The following is a 26,606-nucleotide window of genomic DNA, read 5'->3' on the forward strand; positions in this document are numbered from 1 at the left end:
TTTTTTTTGTATTTTTCTGAAGCTGGAAACGGGAGAGACAGTCAGACAGACTCCCACATGCGCCCGACCCGGATCCACCCGGCACGCCCACCAGGGGGCGATGCTCTGTCCCTCAGGGCGTTGCTCTGTTGCGACCAGAGCCACTCTAGCGCCTGGGGCAGAGGCCAAGGAGCCATCCCCAGTGCCCGGGCCATCTTTGCTCCAATGGAGCCTCGGCTGCAGGAGGGGAAGAGAGAGACAGAGAGGAAGGAGACGGGGAGGGGTGGAGAAGCAGATGGGCGCTTCTCCTGTGTGCCCTGGCCGGGAATCGAACCTGGGACTTATGCACGCCAGGCCGATGCTCTACCACTGAGCCAACCAGCCAGGGCTGAGCCATCATCTTTAATCCTAGCTTGCACCCGGTGGGCAAGTACAAACAATAAAAATCGTCTTTTGTTTTGATATTAGGATAATACTGGATTAATAGGATGAATTGGGAAATGTTTCCTTCTCTTCTAAAAAGAATTTATGAAGGATTGGTGTTTTTCTGTTTTTGTTTTTTTTTGGTGACACAGAGAGAGGGACAGATAGGGACAAGGGAAAGAGATGATAGGGACACAGGAAGGGATAGAGATGAGAAGCATCAACTCTTTGTTGCGGCACCTTAGTTGTTCATTGATTGCTTTCTCATATATGCCTTGACCGGGGGTCTACAGCAGACTGAGTGACCCCTTGCTCAAGCCAGTGACCTTAGGTTTAAGCTGGTGAGCTGTGCTCAAACCACATGAGCCCGCGCTTAAGCTGGTGACCTTGGAGTTTCAAACGTGGGTCCTCTGCATTTCAGTCCAGTGCTCTCTCCACTGAGACACTGCCTGGTCAGGCGGTGTTAATTATTTAAATGTTTGGTGGAATTACTAGTGAAGCCATCTAGTTTTAATTTTTTGGTTTTGTGTGAAAGTTTTTTTTTCTTTTAAAGATTTTTTAAAAACCTATTTTTTTAAAGATCTTATTTATTGGTTTTATTTTATTTTTTATTTTTTTTAAAAATTAACAGAGCCCTGGCTGGTTGGCTGGGGCATTGCTCCACTGTGACTGGAGCTATTCTAGTGCCTGAGGCAGAGGCCATGGAGCCATCCTCAGTGCCCGGGCCAGCTTTGCTCCCATGGAGCCTTGGCTGTGGGAGGGAAAGAGAAAGGAGAGGGGGAAAGGTAGAGAAGCAGATGGGCGCTTCTCTTGTGTGCCCTGACTGGGGATCAAACCCAGGACTTCCACACACCAGGCCAACGTTCTACCACTGAGCCAACCGGCCAGGGCGGGTTGATTCTTTTATCATTATAAAATGTTCATATTTATCTCTGGTAATTTCTGTCTCAAACCTGCTCTGTCTGCTATTAGTATTTGGTTCTAGTTTTGTTTTGTTTTTTTAAATAATTTTCCATTGATTTGAAAGAGAAGGATGGTGGAGAGAGAGAGAAGCACCAACCCGTTGTTCCATTTAGTTATGCACTCATTTGTTGCTTCTTATATGTGCCCAGACCAGGCATTCAACCCGTGACTTTGTCGCTCCAGGACAAAGCTCTCCACTGAGTCACCCAACCATGGCCTATAGTTGCTTTTTACAGATAACATATGTTGGATTTCTTTCTGTGTCACTACATAGATTCATTGTACTTTTAATTGCTACTTTGTATTTCGTGATGTGGGTAAACTATTTTTTAACAAATACCTCTTTTGGGGCGTTTTAAAATTTTTAGTCTTGTTTGTTTGTTATAATATATAACTGTACAGTGAACACCCTTGTGGCCATGTCACTGAGCCAACATGTTTCTGTGGGATAAATTCCTGGAGGAGAGACTGCTCAAGTGGCCATCGTTACTGTTATTAGCAGTTGTGTCTCACTGTCTACTCTTATGGGTTCGGCCCTATAGCCCCTGCAGATTAAGTCAGTAGTGGCACCAGAACATGTGAAAGGGTACATCTACGTGGAGGCCTATAAGCAGACCCATGTGAAGCAGGCCATAGAGGGTGTGGGCAACCTGCGGCTTGGCTACTGGAACCAGCAGATGGTGCCCATCAAGGAGATGACAGACGTGCTCAAAGTGGTGAAGGAAGTGGCCAACCTGAAACCTAAATCCTGGGTCCGCCTCAAGAGGGGCATCTATAAAGATGACATCGCACAGGTACCTGGAGGGGCGGGTAGAGTGGCTAGGGCGTGGTCAGGACTCATGTTCACACTTCTCCTCTGTTCTCTCCTCCTGTCCTTTCCTTTTTCCTTCCCAGCCGCTTTCCTAGTGCACAGAGCAGCACCCCTCTCAGATTAGGTGAAGCAGAACCTGGATTTTGTGTGAGCACACAGATAATAGATGACCATCTTCTGTGCATGATGAAAGCATGTTGAGTAAAGATCTGAAGGAGGAGAGGTAGTGACCCATGTGGAGTTATGGGGCAAGCGTATTGTAACAGAAGGAACAGCATGTGAGGTAGGACTGAAGCAGAGTGGCAGGACAGGAGCTCAGGGAGGCCCATCAATGGGGCTTCAGCTTTTACAGGAGTAAGATGGGAGGGTTCAAGGGACACTGTGTAACTTTGATTTCAACAGGATTACTCTGGTGACTGGTTCTCAAGCAGGGGGGACATTGCCCCCAGAGGATATTTAGCAATGTCTGGAAATGTTTTTGGTTATTTCAGTTGGAGAGTAGATTCTAGCATCTGCTACTAACATCCTGCAATTCATGGGTGAGCCCCCCACAACAAAGAATTAACCTGGCTCAGAAACCCTTGAATAGACTGCATGAGACCACAGGAGCAGAGAGACCAGCAAGGAAACTACTGATGCCATGGTGGAGGTGGCCAGTGATGGTGGGACAGGACTAAGGTTTGAGTAGGAGAGGAGAAAAAGGTCAGAGTTTCTGAAGGCAGAGCTGACAGGATTTGCTGATAGATTGAATATGGAGTTAAGAGAAAGAATGGAGTGGGAGGAGACTGCGAAGACGAACAGGTTTAGGGGAAATCAGGAGGTTGGTTGTGATTGTGCTAGGTTTGAAGGACCTTTTATCAATAGCTATCCAAGTGGAGGTGTCAGGCAGGCAATGAATAATCAATTTTAGAGTTGAGGGGAGACAGGCTGGAGAGAATTTGGAAGTTGTCAGCAGTCTGATTTCTTTCCCATCACGCTGTCCCTTACCCCTCCTGACATCATTTTACCTTTCCTGAGTCTGGGGTCAGGGAGGGAGGGTGGGTCTTTCCTGACCACGCACCTGTCCTTCTCAGGTGGATTATGTGGAGCCCAGTCAAAACACCATCTCTCTGAAGATGATCCCACGCATTGACTATGACCGCATCAAGGCCCGCATGAGCTTGGTATGCTGGGGACATGCTGCCTATGAGGGAGAGGGGATGTGTTATTCCAGCTGGTGGCCAAGTGTCCCTTCCTTACCCTTCCCACCCATGCCCCTTTTCCTCCACAGAAAGACTGGTTTGCCAAAAGGAAGAAGTTTAAACGGCCTCCACAGCCTCCACAGAGGCTGTTTGACGCCGAGAAGATCAGGTGAGTGTCCTTGGGGATTGGCTGGGTTGGGTCCCCAAAACTGTGGTACAGAGTGTGCCTTTGCAGTTTCCCTCACAGGGTTGGACCTCTGACAGGTTTAGTTTGTAAGTGGTTAACTGTCAATATAGCCTTAGCAAAGTTACTTACCATCCCCATGCCTCAGTTTCCACTGCTTACAAAGATAATAACAGCCCTGCTTCCTTGGATTTTAGTGAGAATTGAATGAATGAATGAATATCCATATCTGCTCAGAGTATCACTTTGCATGTAGTAAGTGCGATTAATGGTATCTTATATTGAAATGAGACTTATTGACACATCAGGCTTTATAGTCTTTTTCCCTGATCTTCTGATACCTGGGCAACCAGGATGGGGATATAGAGTCCCTTCCACTCATTATGTCTCCCTCACCCTTCCCAGCTAGATGGAACTCAGAGATTCCAGCATTCCAGGTGTAGCAGGATTTCCAACAGGAAGGGTAGGAAAGGAGGAGATGGAGAAACAAGAGCTGCCAGTGGACCTTTCCCTTGGTCTTGTTCTGGAACCTGTTGTGAGCTAGACAGGTTTTCATTTTCTGGATTGTAGAATATGCCTTTTGATTTGGGTCCAGGGACCTGGCAAATGCCTCCCATGACTGAGTTGGACCCATTTACACCACTGGTCTCCACCCACCCAACTCGGCCTCCCCTTACTCTGCAGCAGAGAGCAAACCAAAGTGACCTCTCCCCACCCCTGAGCCAGCTGCAGCAACAGTGCCCTGACATACCCAACAGGACATGCTCCTCCCTCCCAAATTCACCATGTGAAGGAGAAGACATTTGAGTGAGTGATAGGAGCTCCACCTGCTCTTCCACACGTTTCCCCTTTGGGGAATGGGAGAGGCTCCTCCCCACTCGAGAAGCATGGTGCAGGAACTAAGTCCCCCCCACCTTACATGTAAGGCCAGTAGAGTTTAGGCACAGGCTTAGGAACCCCTCCTGCTGCATTTGAATCCTGACTCAGACTTGCAGCTGGCTCATGTGGTATGTCCTCTCTGAGTCCCATTTCCTCATCTCTTTGGAAAATGAGCATGTTACTGATGTCTTTGGGGAGGACTCACTGAGGTGGTGTGTGTTCCAGCCAGGCATGTGCTAGGTGCCTCATGAATGTTAACTGATATTTTGTCCAAGTAGTATTGATTGATTGTCTATAATGTGCTGACACAGGGGAAAATGAGAAAAAGCTAAGTCCTTGCCCCTCCTGAGCTGCCACTCTTGTTTAGGGAGATGAATTAAACAGTAGTTCAGCAGAGGGTGACATGCTATGGTAAAAAATAAAGCAGGGAACAAGTAGTGGAGTGCAGGGAGGTGGGGGCTGTGTGTCTCTCCGTGGAGCTGGACCTTTGGCTTCTGGGAAAGGTCACTCCATCAAGAGGGTGTGTGTTGGGGATGGGATGGATTGGTCATCCTGAGGTCTTCTTTCCCCCTTGCCAGTGGAGGAGACAGGTACAGTAGATTCTCTTCTTAACCTTCCCTTCCAATCTTCTCTTCCTCACAAAATTCCAGGTCCCTGGGGGGCGATGTTGCCTCTGATGGTGACTTCCTCATCTTCGAGGGGAACCGTTACAGCCGGAAGGGCTTTCTGTTTAAGAGCTTCGCGATGTCTGCTGTGGTGAGGGTCCCAGAGGGGGTCGTACTAATGGCGGTGGGAAGCAGGGAGCCCAAGCTTTCCTTCCTGCAGCTCAGGCTCCAGAGCAGTAGGTTATCTGGGTCTGTTGTGGGTAATCCTCAATTCAGGAGTGTCCCTAGGGAAATAATTCTTGTTCTTTTTAGCCCATTCAGTTGGGCTGTGACACTGACCTTGTCCGCTTTCTTTTCCCCTTGTCTCTTGGGGCTCAGATCACAGAGGGTGTGAAGCCCACACTCTCTGAGCTGGAAAAGTTTGAGGACCAGCCAGAAGGCATTGACCTGGAGGTGGTGACTGAGAGCACAGGTATTCTTGTCTGTATCTTAGGTCAAGGAGGAGCAAGTGGCCCATGTTGGGAAGCCCCCAAGTCAGCTCCATGTCTGTCCCTACAGGGAAGGAACGGGAGCATAACTTCCAACCTGGGGACAATGTGGAAGTGTGTGAGGGTGAACTCATCAACCTGCAGGGCAAGATTCTCAGTGTGGACGGCAACAAGATCACTATCATGCCTAAGCATGAGGACCTTAAGGTGAGTACCCTACTGACCGCACATTATAATGGATTGAGGGCATGATGTTGTAACCAAAAGTAATCTGAGCTGGCTGCTGGATTTAGTGTGTTTACGAGTATTTGTGTGTGTGTCTGTGAGTCTGAGGGCTTGTCTAGGCTAGTGTGGTGTGTCTAGGGTGAGTGAGGTTGTTTCCAGGGGGGTCTGAGATGGTGTGTAGTCTGGCATCATGTCTGGGGGACAGGCTGGCTCTGTGTGGGGTAATGGATTATCTAGGCCAGTGTTTTTCAACTGCTGTCTGGGGACCAGTGCTGGTCTGCCAGAAATTTCATACCAGTTCATGAAAGCGTTAACCACCCTGATATTGTATGAAGAGTATAGACCCAATGATCTTAGTTGAATTCACTTATGCTCAGGATAACTGCCACTTATCAGCCTGTATCATTGATGAAAATACTATTGAGGTTGTCGTAGTTATCTTTGAAATATTTAAACTTGTTTGAATAAGCTTTTACATTGTGCAGAGCATTTATAAACCATGCACAATAGATGAAGAACATTCAGACAAACTTATATAGTATTCAATGCGTCGTACATGTGGAGTTCGGAAATCGAGCACTAGCTTATACTATGCTGCACTGTTATGCGTGGTAAGATAAAACTATTTGTTGTGTGTTTCTGTTTCCAGCTAGCTAGGTTATGAGCAGGCTCGTAACCCCCCCCCCCCCCCAGTTCATTTTTTTCTTTCTTGTGCAAATAGCATTTGGACAAAGTTATGTAGTGTTCAATGCATTGTACACATGGCATTTGGAAACTAAGTACCAGCTTGCACCATAATGCACTATCTTGTGCAATGTAATAAAACTTGATCTAGACCTAACCAAATAGATAGCTCAATTGGAGCATCTCCTGGAGCGCAGAATTTGCTGGTTCAATTCCCCAGTCAGGGCACATACAGGAGCAGCTCACTGTTCCTGTGTCTCTCTCCCTGCCTTAATCTGTTGTATGTTTCCATTTCTGGCACCTAACCCCTCTCAGTAGTAAATTTTTTTTCACACTTGCACAAATAGTCATGCATGTACTCACCTGTTCAGAATGCATCCATAATGTTTTGTTTGTAATTTTTTAAAATTGATTTTGAAAGAGAGAGGGAAGGAGGAGAGAGAGAAGCATCAACTCGAAGTTGCTTCACTTACCTTTTTATTTCTTGTGACAGAGACAAAGAGAGGGACAGATAGGGACAGACAGATAGGAAAGGGGAGAGATGAAAAGCATCAATTCTTTGTTGTGGTTGTGGCTCTTTTGTCTCCTTAGTTGTTCATTGATTGCTTTCTCAAATGTGCCTTGACCGGGGGGCTACAGCAGAGCGAGTGACCCCTTGCTCAAGCCAGTGACCTTGGGCTCAGGTCAACAACCACGGGGTCACGTGTGTGAACTTATGCTCAAGCCAGAGACCCTGTGCTCAAGCAGGATGAGCCCGCGCTCAAGCTGGTGACCTCGGGTTTCAAACCTGGGTCCTCTGCGTCCCAGTCTGACACTCTTATCTACTCTGCCACCACCTGGTCAGGCACTTCACTTATTTATTGATTGCCTTTCGTATGTGCCTTGACAGGATCTCAAGCTGAGCCAGTGACCCCATGCTCAAGCCAGCAACCTTGGACTTTAAGCCAGTGACTTTTGGGCTCAAGCCAGAGACCTTGGGATCATGCCAATGATCCTGTGCTCAGGCTGGCAACCTCAGGGTTTTGAACATTTCAGATAGATGCTTTATCCACTGCACCACCACTTGTCAGGCCAGAATGTGTCCATATTGTTTGCAAATAAGTTATTATGTGTTTTAGTGTCATTGTGCTGTAAATTTTAAAACTCACACAATGGAAAGAAAACAACAAGACTTTTTATCCTTCAAAAACAAAAGCAGTAGTCAAAAGAAAAGTAGTGATGACATTGAATGTAAACCAAATACTAGTGCTTCAACTTTAAAAGAAACCGTGAAAAAGCTTGGCTTGTGATGGTACAGTGGGTAGAGCACCAACCAGGAATGCTGAGGTCACTGGTTCAAAACCCTGAGCTTGCTCGGTTAAGGCATATATGACAACAGCAGGTGAATAGCTACCGTAGAGCAATTATTTCTTGTCCCCCCACTCCCCTGTCTCTGTAAAATCAATAAATCTAAATTAAAAAAAGGGGGAAAGAAAGAAACAGTGAAAAGGAAATATTGCGTGACCATGTGGTAGCACAGTGGGTATAGCATTGACCTGGGATGCTGAGGGACCCAGGTTTGAAACCTCGAGGTTGATGGCTTGAGCACGGACTCACCAGCTTGCACACGGGCAGGGTTGCTGGCTTGAACATGGAATCATAGACACGACCCCATGGTTGCTGGCTTGAGCCCAAAGGTCGCTGGTTTGAGCAAAGAATCGCCAGCTCAGCTGGAGCCCCCAGTCAAGGTACGTATGAGAAGAAATCAATGAATAACTTAAGAGTGCCACAACTATGACTTGATGTTTCTCATCTCTCTCCCTTCCTGCCTTGCAAAAATAATAATAATAATAATAAAGACAAGAAATATGTTGATATTTGGAAGGTATGCAACAGAAACCAAAAAAAGAAAAAGAAACTTTGTTAGGCAGTAAGATAAGGAGCATTTAAAACTTGGTTTCACTGTAGCACTTGCTAATGAATCCATTGCCACTGCCCTTGTATAGTAAGTTCTGAAATTCTGTCAAATGATGCAGTGAAATTTCCAAACTTACTTGTGATTTATATTTGAAGCATAGCAATCTTACTGAGAAGCCACTGGATTTATTTGAAAGATTACACAACCAAATGAAAAGTCAGATAATTCAAATGAAGAAAATGATGACTAGTGACAAATCGCTGCTCTGAATGTCTTATTTAGCTGCCTTTCGAATATCGAAAATGAAAAAACCATTCACTGTTTGTGAAGAATGAGTAAAGCCAGAGTCAGAATAAGGTCGGTTGAGGCCCTGGGCACAGAAGAAAATACTGGACCCTTACTTTAGAAAAAAGTGCAAAGATGGGGTTTTGCAGAGCCCTTCAGAAGTCAGTGCCCAGGGCATGTGCCCTGTGCGCCTGCACATTGAATCCTCCTCTGAGTAAAGCCTTGCATCTTAGATATCACTCAGGAAATTTTGGGTCCTCGAGCTGCACAAAATCTTGAAGCTATACTGCTTTCGGACAGTACTGTTCAGAGAATTGTTGATATGACCAATGATCTTGAAGAACAAACTATAGCATAGATAAAGAAATCAAAATGTTTTGCCATTCAACTTGATGTATCAACTGACGTAAGTAACCATGCTTTTCTACTTTGCTTCGTGAGGTATATTGATGATAAAGATTTTAGGGAAGAATTGCTATGTTGTCTTGATCTACTACCTGGTTGGACAACTAGTTCAGAGATATTTAATGCTCTGATTGCTTGATTGATTGGTATTAGCAAGAGAAGAAGAGAGAGAGAGAGAGATGGGAACATCAATCTGTTCCTGTACGTGCCCTGACCAGGGATTGGTTGGCAACCTCTGTGCTTCAGCACAACACTCTAACCCAGCTTAATGAGTACTTTCAAGGAGAGGGCTTAGACTGAGGAAAATACATTGGCATATGTATAGATAGTGCCACAAGCATGATTGGATATCACTCGGGTAGCTCTGAAAATTAAGGAAGGACATTGCACATCCAGAAATGTTGTGCATGCACTATATAATTTCACTGGCAGCATTAGTTGCAAAGAAACTTTCCCCGGAATTGAACACAGCAATGAATGATGCAGTGAAGATGGTTGATGATATTTTTTGTGTGTGTGACAGACAGAGAGAGGTACAGATAGGGACAGACAGACAGGAAGGGAGAGAGATGAGAAGCATCACTTCATTGTTGTGGCTCTTTAGTTGTTCATTGATTGCTTTCTTATATGTGCCTTGACCCGGGGGGGGGGGGGGCTACAGGAGAGCGAGTGACACCTTGCTCAAGCCAGCGACTTTGGGCTCAAGCTAGTGAGCCCGTGCTCAAACCAAATGAGCCTGCATTCAAGCCATGACCTTGGGGTTTTGAACCTGGGTCCTCTGCATTCCAGTTCGATGCTCCATCTACTGCGCTACCGCCTGGTCATGCAAAGCCAAGTTTTTTTGTTTTTTTTGTTTTTCTGAAGTTAGAAGCGAGGGGTGGTGCAGGGGAGGGAACACTGTCAGATAGACTCCTCATGCACCCGACCGGGATCCACCTAGCATGCCCACCCGGGGGCAATGCTCTGCCCATCTGGGGCATTACTCCACTGGACCCGAAGCCATTCTGACGCCTGAGGTGGAGGCCATGGAGCTGTCCTCAGTGCCCAGGCCAACTTTTTGCTCAAATGGAGCCTTGGCAGGAGGGGAAGAGAGAGAGGAAGGAGAGGGGGAATGGTGGAGAAGCAGATGGGCGCTTCTGTGTGTCCTTGCAGGGAATCGAACCCAGGACTTTCACACACCGGGCTGACACTCTACTGCTGAGCCAACTGGCCAGGGCCTAAATTTTTTTTGTTTTGTTTTGTTTTTTTTTACCTTGTGTAAGTCTATATAAGGGCTTGTCTCATGGAGGAGAGAGCACCCGAATAGGTTAGACTTTGCTGCTATAGTAAGCTCAGGGCCTAAGTGTTAAATAGTATTTTCTACTACCTGCTTGTGTGGGAAGACTTTCGGACCTATCACTAATAAAAACCAGAGAAAACGGTGGATCTCAATGTAGCTCTTTGTCTCCTGGAAACAAAACTGCAGTCTCGGTTATAAAAAAAAAATTTATTTTGGTGTCAGCCCGGCGTGTAGAAGTCCCAGGTTTCTTCCCGGCCAGGGCACAGAAGAAGCACCCATCTGCTTCTCTACCCTTCCCCCTCTCCTTTCTCTCTATCTCTTCCCCTCCTGCAGCCAAGGCTCCATTAGAGCAAAGTTGGCCCTGGCACTGAGGACCGCTCCATGGCCTCCACCTCAGGCCCTAGAATAGCTCCTGTTGCAGCATTGCCCCCTGTGTGGGCATGCCAGGTGGATCCTGGTCTGGCACATGCAGGAGTCGGACAGCCTCCTCCACCCACCCTACCCCCACCCCTGCTTTTAACTTTGGGAAAAACAATTTTTTTTTAAAGATTTTATTTATTGTTTTTTTTTTTTTTGTATTTTTCTGAAGCTGGAAACGGGGAGACAGACTCCCGCATGCGCCCGACTGGGATCCACCCGGCATGCCCACCAGGGGGGTGACGCTCTGCCCATCCGGGGCATGGCTCTGCCGTGACCAGAGCCACTCTAGCGCCTGAGGCAGAGGCCACAGAGCCATCCCCAGCGCCCAGGCCATCTTTGCTCCAATGGAGCCTCGGCTGCAGGAGGGGAAGAGAGAGACAGAGAGGAAGGAGAGGAGGAGGGGTGGAGAAGCAGATGGGCGCTTCTCCTGTGTGCCCTGGCCGGGAATCGAACCCGGGACTTCTGCACGCCAGGCCGATGCTCTACCACTGAGCCAACTGGCCAGAGCTTATTTATTGGTTTTACAGAGAGAGGAAAGAGGTGGGGGGAATGAGAAGTATCAACTCATAGTTGCTTCAGTTTACCTGGTCATGGATTGCTTGTTGTATGTGCCTTGACTGGACAAGCCTGGGTTTTGAACCAGCGACCTTAGTGTTCCAGGTCGATGCTGTACCTGCTGTGCTACCACAGGCAGGCTCAACTATTTTTCCAAAGAAGCAACAACAGATTTTTCACTGGCTTTACTTAAATATTGTTATCTAGAAATTTTATTTGTATTCTAGTTTTGTTTGTTTTTTTACTGTTCGTCTGGTTGTTTTGGAGAATTCTCATTTTATAGTATAATTAAAAGAAAATGTATAAAATACTAATAACGGTTATTTCTGCCTTAGCAGTCCCTGAAATAATTCTGTTTTCACTGGTCCTCAAGTATATATAAAATGGTTGAAAACTACTGGTCTAGGCTGATAGATAACTTGTGTCAGGTCAGCTGTCTCTGGGGCAGTCTGAGAGTTGTCCCAGTGGCCTAATGCAGTCTGTAGTTGGGTGGTGTGAGCCTGGAATGAGGTCTAGACCAGGGGTTTTTCCAAGAAATTGAGTGGATTCTGAAGATGGGTGGGGCAGGTGATTTGTAGAAGCTTCCCCTTCACTTGCTCATTGTCCCCACACCCAATCCCCAGGACATGCTGGAGTTCCCAGCCCAGGAACTTAGGAAGTACTTCAAGATGGGTGATCATGTGAAGGTGATTGCTGGCCGCTTTGAGGGTGACACAGGTCTCATTGTGCGCGTGGAGGAGAACTTTGTCATCCTCTTCTCCGACCTCACCATGCATGAGGTAGGTCAGAAGGCTGGGAGCTGGGCAGATATGTTCAAAGGAGAAGATTCAGGCAAGGCAGGCCAGCCACTTGGGCCCTGCTTCAGCCCTCCTCTCTCCCAACAGCTGAAAGTCCTCCCCCGGGACCTGCAGCTCTGCTCAGAGACAGCATCAGGTGTGGATGTTGGGGGCCAGCATGAATGGGGGGAGCTGGTGCAGCTGGATCCCCAGACTGTGGGCGTCATCGTGCGACTGGAGAGGGAGACCTTCCAGGTGTGTGTGCTGTGCTCAGTGGGAGGGCTTACTTTTAGGTGGCTGCTTCTCTCTCCCTCTCTCAAGCTCTTCATCCTGGGAGGTGGCAGAGCATGGCAGCTAAGAGCCTAGACTGCTTTGGGTTGCACACCTATCTCTGTCACCCACGGCAACTGTGTGAGATTAAGCAGGTGGCAAGTCAGTTACCCTCTCTGTGCCTCAGCTTCCCACCCTGTAAAATGGAGGTAATGGCAACATCTATTTAATTAGTTGTGAATGAATCTCTAAGGTCAGATGTGCATCCTGGCACCCAGTGCTTGCTAAAGGATAGGGTGCAAGTGCCCTCTTCCCCTTCCCCGTCCCCCCATCCCCGTGGATTTGGGAGCCACACAGTATAAGTGCTTAGAACCCTGGATTCTGGGTTCACATCTCAGCTCTGTTCCTTTGGTGCTGTGTTACCCTGGGCTGCTGACTTGCCTTCTCTGGGCATGAGACACCCACTGTGTAAGATGGGAATCGCAATCACATCCATCTCAGAGGAAAGTTTTGAAGTTTCAGTGAAATCTCACATAAACAATTTAGTGTGAGGACTGCCTGGTACAGAATGATGGGTAAATATTAGCTATTATGTTATTATCTACTCCTCTGCCCATCTCTTCCCATCCCTGATGTTTATTCAAGGGGATGGAGTCTCCTTCCAAGTGATTTGGAACATTTTGGTTGACCCAGTGCCAACTGACTACACTGACTTGAGCTGCCCCAGAGCCAAGGCACCTATATATCCTAAAGTCTCTCACAAGAAAGGATCATCTTGCCTGACCAGGCAGTGGCACAGTGGATAGAGCGTCAGACTGGGATGTGGAGGACCCAGGTTTGAGACCCCGAGGTCGCCAGCTTGAGCGCGAGCTCATCTGGTTTGAGCAAGGCTCACCAGCTTGAGCCCAAGGTCGCTGGCTCGAGCAAAGGGTCACTTGGTCTGCTGTAGCCCCACGGTCAAGGCACATATGAGAAATCAGTCAGTGAACAACTAAGGAGCTGTAATGAAGAATTGATGTTTCTCATCTCTCTCCCTTCCTGTCTGTCTGTCCCTATTTGTCCCTCTCTCTGACTCTCTCTGTCTCTGCCACAAAAAAAAAAAAAAAAAAAGGATCATCTCATTTTAGTGAAGCACTACTCCCTGTCACCTTTTTCATTCTCACCTCAGTATGCCCCCTCTCCCTCTGTAGGTGCTAAACATGTATGGGAAAGTGGTGACTGTCAGGCACCAGGCTGTGACCCGGAAGAAGGACAACCGCTTTGCCGTGGCCCTGGACTCAGAACAGAACAACATCCATGTGAAAGATATTGTCAAGGTCATTGATGGCCCCCACTCAGTAAGTATGAGCTCCTGCCCATCACCTGCGCCTGAAAGAGTAGAGGTGGGGCATGGCCCATCAGAGTGACCATCTTTTTCCTCCAGGGCCGGGAGGGCGAGATCCGCCATCTTTTCCGTAGCTTTGCCTTCCTTCATTGCAAGAAACTGGTGGAAAACGGGGGCATGTTTGTCTGCAAGACACGTCACCTGGTGCTGGCTGGGGGCTCAAAGGTGAGGTGGGCATGGTGGCAACTTGTGTAAAGGCTCTTTGGCCTTCTTTGACCCCAGGAGTGACAAAGAATGGGTTTGTGGAAGATTAGTGGGGGCAGATGTCAGTGTCAGGTCCTTATCAAAGTGTGAAAAAAGGTTTATTGGGTTTTGATTTGTTTACTAAATCATTCATTCATTCATTTGGTTTTATGCAGTACCTATTAGGTGCCACACATTGGAGATACAGTAGTGACAGGAGGCAACCTGCCCTATCAGAGCTGCTACTTTGGAGTATACTTAGTACTAGCTAAGTACATACATGGTACAAAATGCAGTTAGGGCTGATGGCAAGCGCTATAAAGAAAAACAAAACAGGAGAAGGAAGTAGAGAATGAGGAGGGGGCGCTGTTTTATTTCATTTATTTTTAAAATGTATCTGTTCTTTAAAAACATACCTTACTGGCCTGACCTGTGGTGGCGCAGTCGATAAAGCCTCGACCTGGAAATGCTGAGGTTGCCGGTTCAAAACCCTGAGCCTGTCTGGTCAAGGCACATATGGGAGTTGAAGCTTCCTGCTCCTCCCCCCTTCTCTCTCTCTCTCTCTCTCCTGTAAAATAAATAAATAAAAATAATTAAAAAAAAAACAAAAAACATACCTTACTTTTAAGTCTCCTTAGTAAATGTGGTAATTTTTGTGTTTTGCTTGCTGCTTAATGGAATGTTTTGAAATCTAAGCATTTTGCCTGACCGGGCTGTGGTGCAGTGGATAGAGCAGGGGTCCCCAAACTACGGCCCGCGGGCCACATGCGGCCCCCTGAGGCCATTTATCCAGCCCCCGCCACACTTCCGGAAAGGGCACCTCTTTCATTGGTGGTCAGTGAGAGGAGCATAGTTCCCATTGAAATACCGGTCAGTTTGTTGATTTAAATTTACTTGTTCTTTATTTTAAATATTATATTCGTTCCCATTTTGTTTTTTTACTTTAAAATAAGATATGTGCAGTGTGCATAGTGATTTGTTCATAGTTTTTTTTTTAGTCCGGCCCTCCAATGGTCTGAGGGACAGTGAACTGGCCCCCTGTGTAAAAAGTTTGGGGACCCCTGGGATAGAGCGTCGGACTGGGATGCAGAGAACCCAGGTTTGAGGCCCCGAGGTCGCCAGCTTGAGAGAGGGTTTATCTGGTTTGAGCAAAAGCTCACCAGCTTGAGCCCAAGGTTGCTGGCTCGAGGAAGGGGTTACTCGGTCTGCTGAAGGCCCGTGGTCAAGACACGTATGAGAAGGCAATCAATAAACAATTAATGTGTTGCAATGCGCAATGAAAAACTAATGATTGATGCTTCTCATCTCTCCGTTCCTGTCTGTCTGTCCCTGTCTATCCCTCTCTCTGACTCTCTGTCTCTGTAAAAAAAAAAAAAAAAAAAATCTAAGCATTTTATTTTTATTTTTTAATGTCTTTTATTTATTGATCTTAGAGAGAGGGAGAGAAGAATGGAGAAACATCAATTTGCTGTTCTACCTATCCATGCATTCATTGGTTCTTTTTTTTAAATTTTTTTATTCATTATAGAGAGGGGAGAGAGAGAGAGAGAGAGAGAGAGAGAGAAAAGGGGGGAGGAGCAGGAAGCATCAACTCCCATATGTGCCTTGACCGGGCAAGCCCAGGGTTTTGAACCAGCAACCTCAGCGTTTCCAGGTTGATGCTTTATCCACTGCGCCACCACAGGTCCATTGGTTGATTCTTTAAAAAAAAAAAAAAAAAAAAAAAAAAAATATATATATATATATATATATATATATATATAAATATTAAAGAGGTGGGGGAAGGGAGAGAGATGAGAAGCATCAACTCGTAGTTGTGGTGTTGTGGCACTTTAGTTGTTCATTGATTGTTATTTTTTGTTTTTGTTTTTTTTTACAGAGACAGAGAGAGAGAGAGGGATAGATAGGGACAGGTAGACAGGAAAGGAGAGAGATGAGAAGCATCAGTTCTTTGTTGAGGCTTCTTAGTTATTCATCGATTGTGTTCTCATATGTGCCTGGACTAGGAGGCTACAGAAGAGTGAGTGACCCTTGCTCAAGCTAGCGACCATGGTGTCACGTCTATGATCCCACGCTTAAACCAGCAACCCCACACTCAGGCTGGCGACCTTGGGGTTTCAAACCTGGGTCCTCTGCATCCCAGTCTGATGCTCTATCCACTGCGCCACTGCCTGGTCAGGCCATTGATTGTTTCTTATAGGAGCCTTGATGGGCAGGAGGGCGAGGGGCCTCCAGCTGAACCATGACCCCTTGCTCAAGCCAGCGACCTTGGGCTTTAGGCCAGTGACTTTTGGGCTCAAGCCAGTGACCTCAGGGTTTCAAACCTGGGACTTTAGCATCCCAGCTCAACGCTCTCCACTGTGCTACCACTGGCTTTATTTGTTAATTTTAGCAAGAAAGGGAGAGAGAGAGAGAGAGACAGGAACATTGATCTGTTCCTGTATGTGCCCTGACCAGGGATTGAACCAGCAACCTTGGCATATTGGGATGACACTATAACCAATTGAACTACTCTGCCAGAGCTAAGCATTTTATTTATTATTGTATTTTGAAGAAGGATTGGTTAAGAAAGGGAGAGGATAGATCTGCTGTTTTATACTTTTCATTAATCTGGTCAATGATACTGTTCATTCACCAATTGGAACGCTCTTAGGATTTGGTTGAAGAGGAGGCAAGTAGACATAATTTGACCTTGCAAGCAGTAGTATTTATAAAATACACTAAATTTTGATGTGATCAAACACCAATATTCAAAAATATAAGTGTTTACTTTCATTCCATAGTCATTTGGCTGATGTTTGTGATTGTCTTCTGTTTATGATACAGTATATTGTTCTTACTACTGTATTCTTTACACTGGGTGTGTGGCTGGGGTTACAACATGAGGTTTAATGGTGCTACTAATAATTCCTACTTTATTACTCTTAATTTGCTTTCTTTCCTTAAGTGCTGTTGAGGTTTACTTACATTTTTTTTTTTTTTTTGACAGAGATAGATGGACAGACCTGTCAGGCAACTTACATTTTTTTCTTTTTTTTCTTTTTTTGATTGATTGATTGACTAGAGAGAGAGATAAAGAAAGAATGATTCAGGAACATAGACCTGTTGTTCCTTTATGTGCCCCCCTGGGTGCTTCAGGATGATACTCAACCAACCGAGCTATCTGGCCAGGGCAACTGACAAATTTTCTGCTAGAGCTGTGTACATGGTGTCCCTGTGGGGGGCAGTAAGGTACCACACACGTGGGCTACAAAAGAGGGGGCTCTCCTTGCTGGAGATGTGTTTATTTAAAAGTAATACAGAATTGCCTAACCAGGCAGTGGCACAGTGGATAGAGCGTTGGACTGGGATGTAGGGGACCCAGGTTCGAGACCCTGAGGTCGCCAGCTTGAGCACAGGCTCATCGGGCTTGAGCATGGGATCATAGACATGACCCATGGTCACTGGCTCGAGCCCAAAGGTCTCTGGCTTGAAGCCCAAGGTCGCTGGCTTGAGCAAGGAGTCACTTGCTCTGCTGTAGCCCCCCCCACCGTCAAGGCACATATGAGAAAACAATCACTGAAACAACTAAGGTGCCCCAACAAAGAATTGATGCTTCTCATCTCTCTCCCTTCCTGTCTGTCCCTGTCTGTCTTTCTCTCTGACTCTCTGTCTCTGCAAAAAAAAAAAAAAAAAAAAAGAAAGAAAAGGTAATACAGAATTGGCATGGATTAATCTGACTTTACTTGGAATTTGAAATTGAAACTGATGCTGCTGCTCTAAGCCATTAAAAGATGAAAACGAGTTCCATCTGTTCAATTTTTTAAAAACCTATAAGTTTTATATGAGCAGTAAATAGTCTTGATCTCAAACTTATTGCAGTTTAAAGAAAAACAACTTTTTTTCTTGTTAATTATGTATAATGAATTTATAAGTATGTTAAAAGGCCAAATACTACTGGTATAGTATACATTAATATATTATTAGTATGATATAGTTCACTTTAATCCAATATTACTTTGTGTTTGTGAGAAAATCCAAAAGAAGCTTGTTGGCATTGAAGAGAAAAATGTCTCATCAGCATTTATAATGCAATTTTTCCTAGCTTCCCCCTTAGTTTTTTTTTTTTGTTTTTTTTTTTAATTCATTTTAGAGAGGAGAGGGAGAGACAGAGAGAGAGAGAGAGAGAGAGGAGAGGCAGAGAGAGAGAAGGGGGGAGGAGCTGGAAGCATCAACTCCCATATGTGCCTTGATCAGGGTTTAGAACCGGCGACCTCAGCATTTCCAGGTCGACGCTTTATCCACTGCGCCACCACAGGTCCCCTTAGTTTTTTTTGTTTTGTTTTTTAATTACTGTGATCTGTAAAGGATAAGAATAGAAGGTAGAGAATGATGGGGCCACTGCTTTAGATAGAGGAGGTTAAAAAAAGGCCTCTTTGAGGAGGTGACTTTTGAGCAGAGTCTGAGCCTCAGTCTGAATAAAGGGATGGAGAGCCACATGAATATCTTAGGAATATCAAGTCCAAAGGCCCTGAGGTAGGACTTGTAGGAATGCTGTCTAGAACCAGATATGAGAAAGGAAATCAGGCCTGGGTTCTGGGTAGCTGGGACCAGGAGGTGGTTTCCTTAGAGCTCTGTATGTGGGATGATGAAATCCATGGCATGCAGTTTTTGTGTCACTAGGGGTTTAAATTGCTGACCACCACATTTTAGGCCCAGTCTCCTTGGCCAGGGCCTCTTGATTAACAGGCCCACTATGGCATGGGGGTGGTGGCAGTTTCTCCCAAGGGAAATTAAGGCATTGTCACCAGAAGGATAGAGGGATGGCTGCCAAGAGGTTCAAGTAGGAACTATTTCCAAATTAGGCAAGAAGTTTGGCACAGGGCTGGGAGTCAGTCACCCAGACCCTGCCTGCCAGTTTACTTTTTTTTCTCCCCTTAAGTGAGAAGCGGAGAGGCAGAGAGACTTCTTGCATGCACCCTGACCGGGATCCATCTGGCTAGCCTTGTATGGGGCAGTGCTCTGCCCATCTGGGGCTGTTGCTCTGTGCTTGGCAACTGAGCTATTTTAGCACCTGAGGTGAGGCCATAGAGCCATCCTCAGTACCCGGAGCCAACTTGCTCGAAGTGAGCCATGGTTGTGGTAGAGGAAGAGAGAGAGAAGGGAGATGAGGAAGGGTGGAGAAGCAGATGGTCGCTTCTCCTCAGTGCCCTGACCAGAAATTGAACCTGAGACATCCACATATCAGGCAGATGCTCTACTGCTGAGCCAACCGGCCAGGACCTTTTTTATTTTTCCCATTGATTTGAGAGGGGTGAGGGGAGAGAAAGAAAGAGAAAGAGAAGCATCAATTTGTTGTTCCACTTAGTTGTGTACTCATTGGTTGCTTCTTGTTTGTGCCCTGACTGGATCGGAGATTGAACCTGCAACCTTGGCATGCTAGATGATGCTATCTACTGAGCCACTTAGCCAGGGCATCAATTTACTTCTTGTCCCTCCTCCAGCCCCGAGATATGACCAACTTCACATTGGGTGGCTTTGCCCCTATGAGTCCCCGGATCAGCAGCCCCATGCACCCCAGTGCTGGAGGTGAGGGGGAGTTGGGGTGGGGCTGTGCCTGGGGGTGGGGGAAGGAGGTAGTTCAGCCCACAGTCACTGAACACCTGCTTTGGGCTGGCTCAGCCATTGTGAGACTCACAGCCCACTGGAGACCAGAGTCCACCCCACTGTGACAGCTCAGAGTGGTCCACGGGCTGTAATGGGAAAGCCCAGAGGAAGGTTCCTAACCTAATAGGGGAGAGGAAGAGTCAAGCAGGTGAAGAGGGTTTTGTGGGTACCCTGGCTGTGGGCACAGAATGTCGCGGGAAGTTGACGGGCCTGGAGACTGGTGATGTTCTCTTTCCTCCCCAGGTCAGCGCGGCAGCTTTGGTAGCCCGGGTGGCGGTGGCATGAGCAGGGGCCGGGGACGGAGAGACAATGAGCTCATTGGCCAGACTGTGCGCATCTCCCAGGGGCCCTACAAAGGTGATCTTCAAGGCTATGTGGAAGCCTGGGGAGGTTCATTGTGAAGGAGAGCCCTACTTGGCCTGACCTCCTGTTCCCCACCAGGCTACATTGGTGTGGTGAAGGATGCCACGGAGTCCACGGCCCGAGTGGAGCTGCACTCCACCTGCCAGACTATCTCTGTAGACCGTCAGCGGCTCACCACAGTGTATGATTTGGGCCAGGGCAGGGAGGGGCTGGGAGGGGGTATTTCAGGTAATGAGAAGACCCTGCTCACCCCACTAGTTCTTTGTGTTCACAGGGGTTCACAGTGCCCGGGTGGCATGACCTCAACAGATGGGCGAACACCCATGTATGGTTCCCAGACACCCATGTACGGCTCTGGCTCTCGCACACCCATGTATGGCTCTCAGACACCTCTCCAGGATGGTGAGTGCTCCCCAGGGGACAGGGAGAAGGGGTGATGGGGAGGGGCTGGAGAGGTGTTTTTTTTTTTAAAACAGAGACAGAGAGAGAGAGATAGGGACACAAGACAGGAATGGAGAGATGAGAAGCATCAATCATTAGTTTTTCGTTGCCAATTGCGACACCTTAGTTGTTCATTGATTGCTTTCTCATATGTGCCTTGACCGTGGGGCCACAGCAGACCGAGTAACCCCTTGTTTGAGCCAGCGACCTTGGGTCCAAGCTAGTGAGCTTTTTGCTCAAACCAGATGAGCCCGTGCTCAAGCTGGCGACCTTGGGGTCTCAAACCTGGAGCCTTCCGCATCCCAGTCCGACGCTCTATCCACTGCACCACCGCCTGTTCAGGCTGGAGATAGGATAGAACTGATGGACACATGCATCTCTCCCATTACAGGCAGCCGCACTCCGCATTATGGCTCACAGACACCTCTGCATGATGGCAGCCGCACTCCTGCCCAGAGTGGGGCCTGGGACCCCAACAACCCTAACACACCATCACGGTGAGGACCAGGAACTAGCTGGGCAAGGTTCCCTGAGCTACTGGGGGTCTGTGCCATTTGTGATTGGTTATGCTGGGTAACTGGAGATTACAGGGGTCTGTATGGCTCACCCTGAATTCTCTGTTTCCAACGCCAGGCTGGTCTGTGAAGGAATAGGCATGGCGGGGCGGGGGGGGGGGGGGGCAAAATAATCTCTCCAATCTGACTGTAGTTAAAACCTAGGTTTGGAGACACTGTGACCTTGGTCATGTGACAGGTTGTGTTACTGTGGGCTGGAAGCCTACTCTGAACCCCAGTCTCCTCAGCTATGAACTGGTGGCCTCCTGATGAGGCTGTCGTGAGGATGAAGTTGTCTCAGCTTGTCTGGCTGCAGTGCTGTTCTGGAAGCATTGCTACATTGTTGTGATCACCATTCTCAACAGACTTCTTTCTGCAACAGGGCTGAGGAAGAATATGAGTATGCCTTTGACGATGAGCCCACGCCATCCCCACAGGCCTATGGGGGTACCCCTAACCCTCAAACACCTGGCTACCCAGACCCCTCATCCCCACAGGTTAATCCACAGTACAACCCACAGACACCAGGGACACCAGCCATGTGAGTCTGCTGGGGCTAGCCCCACCCAAACTTTCCCCACTGCCACCAGCCCCTCTTCGCCACCCCCAATAAATGCCCCCTTTGCTCCTTGTCTCTGCAGGTACAACACAGACCAGTTTTCCCCCTATGCTGCCCCCTCTCCACAGGGCTCCTATCAGCCCAGCCCCAGCCCCCAGAGCTACCACCAGGTGGCACCAAGCCCAGCCGGCTACCAGAACACCCACTCTCCAGCCAGCTACCACCCCACGCCCTCGCCCATGGCCTATCAGGTGCTGGTCAGCTGGCATGCCCTTGGGGTGGTGGGCCAGGGCAGGCCTCAGGCCTCTAAGGGTAGCCAGGCTAGATAACCTGTTCCTAACAACACGGCCCCTCTTTCCTCTGCAGGCCAGCCCCAGCCCGAGCCCTGTTGGCTACAGTCCGATGACACCTGGAGCCCCCTCCCCTGGTGGCTACAACCCACACACACCAGGCTCAGGCATTGAGCAGAACTCTAGCGACTGGGTAACCACTGACATCCAGGTGAAGGTGCGGGACACTTACCTGGATACACAAGTGGTGGGACAGACAGGTGTCATCCGCAGTGTCACTGTAAGTGGGGCCCTGGCTGTTGGGTGGGCAGGCATCCTTTCCTTTGGAGTCTCCAGTCTTTGTGGTTGTTTGTTTTTTCCTTTCTTTTTTTTTAAAAAGATTTTATTAATTTTAGAGAGAGTAGAGAGAGAGAGAAAGGAGGTAGGGGTAACTCATAGTTGCTTCCTTATGTGCCTTGGCCGGGCAAGACCAGGGTTTCAAACTGGGACCTCAGCATTCCAGGTCAATGCTTTTATCCACTGCGCCACCACAGGTCAGGCTGTTTTTTTCTTCTTTTTACTTGTCCAACCACATCTTCCATTGTCTGTTTATAGCTGGGGGAAAAAGATATGGAAAGGTTTGTCATGCAAGCTCCACAAGGCTGGGATTTCTGCCTATTGTGCTCATGATTGGGGTCCTAGCTGCCTGGAACAGCGATTGACGCCCATGAGTATGATGACTTTTGACATACTCCACTGAGATCAGCTCAGTAACATGGACTGAGTGCTCCATTGTGCCAGGCTTCAGCGTAGTGTTGAGTACCCACAGCCCTGGGCTCTTCCTGCTCAGCACTACCGACCGGCCTCTCCATTTTTCAGTCCCCAAGTTACCTCTAGTCCTCTGTCTAGAACTCTCTTCCTTCCATTCTTTGCCTAGTACATTTCTGTTCACCCTCAGGGACAACCTAGGCTATTTCACATCTGTTTCTTAGCAGTCCATGTAATTCTTTTTCATGTTACCCACCTCTGCCTAAAAGCTTAAAGTTTGCTCTGGTGATTCCTTGATTACTAATCCTATGTTTTATTCCTAAGTAGTCTCAGTTCCTAGATGAAGATCAGGCACCTTGTTGGCCCTCCAGTAAATTAATTGAATTAAACATCAGAGACCAAGACAGCTCTAGGTTCTGATCTCACATTCCAGTGGGACATGTCCCCAGACTTGCCCCTGACATTGGCAGCACAAGGGCCAGAGCTGGGATGTGGGAAGCCCAGAGGGCAAGGGGAGCAATGCAAATCCAGAGAAGGCATCTTACCATCTTTGGAGGGGGCTGCGGAGGGCTCCTGGAGAAGCAGATCTCTGCACTGAGACCTGAAGAATGAATTGGATAAACCCAGAGAAGTGGCTAGAGAAGGGGGTTAAGTATGTTCCAGACAGAGGGGCTCTCAAAGGCCTAGAGGTGAGGGAAAGCCTGGCACATTTTGGGGAATTGAAATATGTTCATTGTGGCTGGAACATAAAGAGAACTAAACTTAGGTAGAAGGTGATGAGGCCAGATAAGTGGCTGGAGCCAGGTCACCTGTCAGCATGGGGAACATGAACTATGTCCTGAGGACACTGGGAGGTCATGGAAGAATCTAAGCAGGGATCAGATATTTAGTTTGGAATTAATTCACTATGTTGCTCTATCAGGGATGGGTTAGGGATGGTGAGACCCAGGGTCTGGCGAGAATGGAAGCCTGGGGGAAGTTAGGCTGCTCACAGAGCCTGGGGAAGTGGGGGTCGGGAGAGACCCTCAAAGGCTGAATGGACAGGCCTCAGAGCTGGAGGTTGTCAGTGAAAGAGCTGACCAAGACAAGGTCCAGAATTCTGGCTGGGTACTGTAGGGCCATCCCTGAGACAGGGCCCAAGAGGAGGAGCAAGTGTGGAGAAGAAGCTGAAGCTGGTTTGGGATGCGAAGAGTTAAGTGCCTGAGATGCAGTCTCCCTTTTGGCCTAAGTTAGTTTCATTCTGGTGCTTCCCTTGCTAATCTGGTCACCCCACCCCCACATACTATAGACTCCAGGCCTTGGCCTTTCCTGTCCTGTTTCACCTTGGGAAAGTGACTTTTTTTTTTTTTTTTTTTTGTATTTTTCTGAAGTTGGAAACGGGGAGAGACAGTCAGACAGACTCCCGCATGCGCCCAACGGAATCCACCCGGCACACCCACCAGGGGGCGACGCTCTGCCCACCAGGGGGCGATGCTCCGCCCCTCTGGGGCATGGCTCTGTTGCAACGAGAGCCCCTCTAGCGCCTGGGGCAGAGGCCAAGGAGCCATCCCCAGAGCCTGGGCCATCCTTGCTCCAATGGAGCCTCGCTGCAGGAGGGGAAGAGAGAGACAGAGAGGAAGGAGAGGGGGAGGGGTGGAGAAGCAGATGGGCGCTTCTCCTGTGTGTCCTGGCCGGGAATCAAACCCGGGACTTCTGCACGCCAGGCCGACGCTCCATCACTGAGCCAACCGGCCAGGGCCTGGAAAAGTGACTTTTTAAAATGAGCCAAGTCTGTGTCTCCTGGGTTATGAGTGTCAGACTTATGTTGGGAGCAGGCCAGGCTGACCAGGCTTTTCCCACCTTTAGGGAGGCATGTGCTCTGTGTATCTGAAGGACAGTGAGAAGGTTGTCAGCATCTCCAGTGAGCACCTGGAGCCTATCACCCCCACCAAGAACAACAAGGTGAGGAGGGGCACGGGGCTGTGGGGCCACTGGGCTGCTGACATGGACCCTGACTCCATGTCCCCCTCCTCAGGTGAAGGTGATCCTGGGTGAGGATCGGGAAGCCACAGGTGTCCTGTTGAGCATCGATGGCGAGGACGGCATTGTCCGCATGGACCTTGATGAAAAGTTCAAGATTTTCAACCTCCGCTTCCTGGGGAAGCTCCTGGAGGCCTGAGGCAGGCTGGGCAGGCGTACTTGGGTGGATACCTGGCAGATAGTGGGTGTCTTTTCCTTCCTCCCAGGGCCTTTGGTTCTGACACAGGATCCAGGCATGGTACAGACCGTAGTCTGTTGTTAGAATTTCTTTTGCTTTCCTTTCTGGGTTCCTATCTTCCTTTCTGATTTTCATGGGAATCAGAGTAGTCTGGGGGAGGGTACCACCTTCTTGTATCCTCTCCTTCCCCAGTTTGCTTTATGTTATGATCTTTCAATAAAAAGCTGTCAAAAGCCCTGTGTGTCTGTGTGTGTGTGTGGTCTGGTTTGTAAGTGGGTTCATTTGTAGACCCCACTTCCTTGCTCTGTGGTCTTGGGAAAATAACTGGGTTCTACCTAACCCTCAGTTTCCCCATGCAGAAAATGATATTGCCTGCTCCAGAGGGTCCTTGAGAGGAATGTCTGAGAAGACATCCTAAAGAGGTTATTAGAACAGTCTGCCATGTAATTGAAGTTACTTCTTACTTATGCTTGAGGAGTGTAAAAATAAGTCATTGTGCCCCAGAAAACCTAAATTCCTCCTGTGGTGTGGTACAAAGCATTTGATGGTCCTTTCTCTTCTAGAATTTTTTTTTATAATTTTAGAGAGAGGTGAGAGTAAGGTAGGGGTGGGGGGAGGAGTGGGAAAGCATAGCTGCTTCTCCTATGTGCTCTAACTGGGCAAGCCCAGGATTTCAAACCAGCAACCTCAGCATTCCAGGCCCATGCTTGATCCACTGCGTCACCACAGGTCAGGCTCCTTTCTCTGTAGCTTGTCTGATGAGGGGGTGGGGAGAGCAGTGTAGAGAATGGAGCTTAATACTTTGACTTTCCTTCACTTTCTTCATTTGATATTCACATCTCTTTACAAATGTAATAAAATATTATAATTATTTCAGATGTTCAAAAAGATATAAAATACCAGAAACACCCAATGTCCTTACCAACCAGTAATTTAGGAAATGGTATGTACCAGATAGGACCCACTTTAGCAGCACTCCCAGTCATTTCCCCTCCAGAGTTATCCACAACCCTTAATTCTGTTTGTCTTTTGACTAAATTTGTACTTTTACTACTATAGTACTTATCCCTAAATGTGTGTGTGTGTGACAGAGAGAGAAAGGGACAGACAGGAAGGGAAAGAGATGAGAAGCATCAATTCTTCATTGTGGCACTTCAGTTGTTCATTGATTGCTGTCTCATATGTGCCTTGAGGGGGGGGGGGGGGGCTACAGCAAACTGAGTGACCCCTTGCTCAAACTAGCGACCTTGGGCTCAAGCTGGTGAGCTGAGCTCAAACCAGACGAGCCTACACTCAAGCTGGCGAGCTCGGGGTCTTGAACCTGGGTCCTCCGCATCCCAGTCTGATGCTCTATCCACTGCACCACCGCCTGGTCAGGCTGACATGTTTTTAAACCTTACATACACACTATCAGACATTTTTCCCCTCAAAATAGTTTGAAGGACATCATCGTGGCTACCTGTGGCCTCTAATTCATTGTTTCCAGCACTCTCGACCCCGCTTGACGTGGCCGCTGTTCTTTGGGCCACTCCACGTGAAATGCTTGGCTTTCCAGACTCTTGAGAAGACGCTCCTGGGAGGAAGGGCAAGAAAGGGCTCTAAGAACAAGAGGCAAGACAGATGGGCCTCCCGCCTCCACATTAAGAAAGTGAGTTTGTGATCGCTGGCAGCCCTAACACTCCATTATGGCCTCAGCTTTACCTCTGAGCAATGGGTGTTTGCCAGGTCCTGTGGCAAGACCGAAGGAGTGGCCTAGAGCCCGAGCGGTGCGTGACGCAGACTGACTTGCAGAATCCTTGTAGGTGCACCGAGGACAGCCGGAGGGCGAGCCTAAGGCGAGCACTTCCGCGCCTGTCCGCCCGTAGCCCTTTGTCTCTCTCCGGCTGCCATCCACTCGCCCCTCCCCTGCGCCCCATTGGCCGAAGCTCCGACC

The 26,606-nt window shown here is 48.0% G+C and overlaps 1 protein-coding gene, 1 long non-coding RNA gene and 1 pseudogene across 6 annotated transcripts in view; 1 reads left to right on the forward strand and 2 right to left on the reverse strand.

Moving 5' to 3' along the window:
• Positions 1 to 24,906, forward strand: part of SUPT5H (SPT5 homolog, DSIF elongation factor subunit) — a 45,135-nt gene extending 20,229 nt beyond the window's left edge. For all 3 annotated transcript variants that reach the window (XM_066349804.1, XM_066349803.1, XM_066349805.1), the window contains 20 exons: positions 1,908 to 2,159; positions 3,250 to 3,339; positions 3,447 to 3,526; positions 5,071 to 5,176; positions 5,404 to 5,497; positions 5,584 to 5,720; positions 11,887 to 12,042; positions 12,148 to 12,294; positions 13,500 to 13,646; positions 13,733 to 13,858; positions 19,360 to 19,444; positions 19,766 to 19,879; positions 19,964 to 20,066; positions 20,160 to 20,287; positions 20,718 to 20,823; positions 21,263 to 21,421; positions 21,522 to 21,690; positions 21,806 to 22,009; positions 24,322 to 24,417; positions 24,491 to 24,906. In XM_066349804.1, the coding sequence (XP_066205901.1) occupies positions 1,908 to 2,159; positions 3,250 to 3,339; positions 3,447 to 3,526; positions 5,071 to 5,176; positions 5,404 to 5,497; positions 5,584 to 5,720; positions 11,887 to 12,042; positions 12,148 to 12,294; positions 13,500 to 13,646; positions 13,733 to 13,858; positions 19,360 to 19,444; positions 19,766 to 19,879; positions 19,964 to 20,066; positions 20,160 to 20,287; positions 20,718 to 20,823; positions 21,263 to 21,421; positions 21,522 to 21,690; positions 21,806 to 22,009; positions 24,322 to 24,417; positions 24,491 to 24,634 (2,643 nt within the window). In that variant the 3' untranslated portion in view covers positions 24,635 to 24,906. The remainder of the gene's footprint in view (positions 1 to 1,907; positions 2,160 to 3,249; positions 3,340 to 3,446; positions 3,527 to 5,070; positions 5,177 to 5,403; positions 5,498 to 5,583; positions 5,721 to 11,886; positions 12,043 to 12,147; positions 12,295 to 13,499; positions 13,647 to 13,732; positions 13,859 to 19,359; positions 19,445 to 19,765; positions 19,880 to 19,963; positions 20,067 to 20,159; positions 20,288 to 20,717; positions 20,824 to 21,262; positions 21,422 to 21,521; positions 21,691 to 21,805; positions 22,010 to 24,321; positions 24,418 to 24,490) is intronic.
• LOC136381649 (small nucleolar RNA SNORA28) lies at positions 10,262 to 10,360 on the reverse strand (annotated as a pseudogene).
• Positions 22,022 to 26,578, reverse strand: LOC136381281 (uncharacterized). Of its 3 annotated transcripts, XR_010747040.1 has the most exons (4): positions 26,375 to 26,578; positions 26,133 to 26,246; positions 25,360 to 25,428; positions 22,339 to 23,077 (listed from the first exon to the last, which is right to left on the reverse strand). It is a non-coding gene; the product is annotated as an uncharacterized lncRNA (long non-coding RNA). The 3 variants fall into 3 exon arrangements; XR_010747042.1 differs by lacking the exons at positions 22,339 to 23,077; positions 25,360 to 25,428 and adding an exon at positions 22,022 to 22,323 and having other exon boundaries at positions 26,375 to 26,566; XR_010747041.1 differs by lacking the exon at positions 25,360 to 25,428 and having other exon boundaries at positions 26,375 to 26,565.
• Between the last annotated feature and the right edge of the window lie 28 nt (positions 26,579 to 26,606).

This window comes from Saccopteryx leptura, chromosome 9 (genome assembly GCF_036850995.1).
Source record: "Saccopteryx leptura isolate mSacLep1 chromosome 9, mSacLep1_pri_phased_curated, whole genome shotgun sequence".
Taxonomy (NCBI): Eukaryota; Metazoa; Chordata; class Mammalia; order Chiroptera; family Emballonuridae; genus Saccopteryx; species Saccopteryx leptura.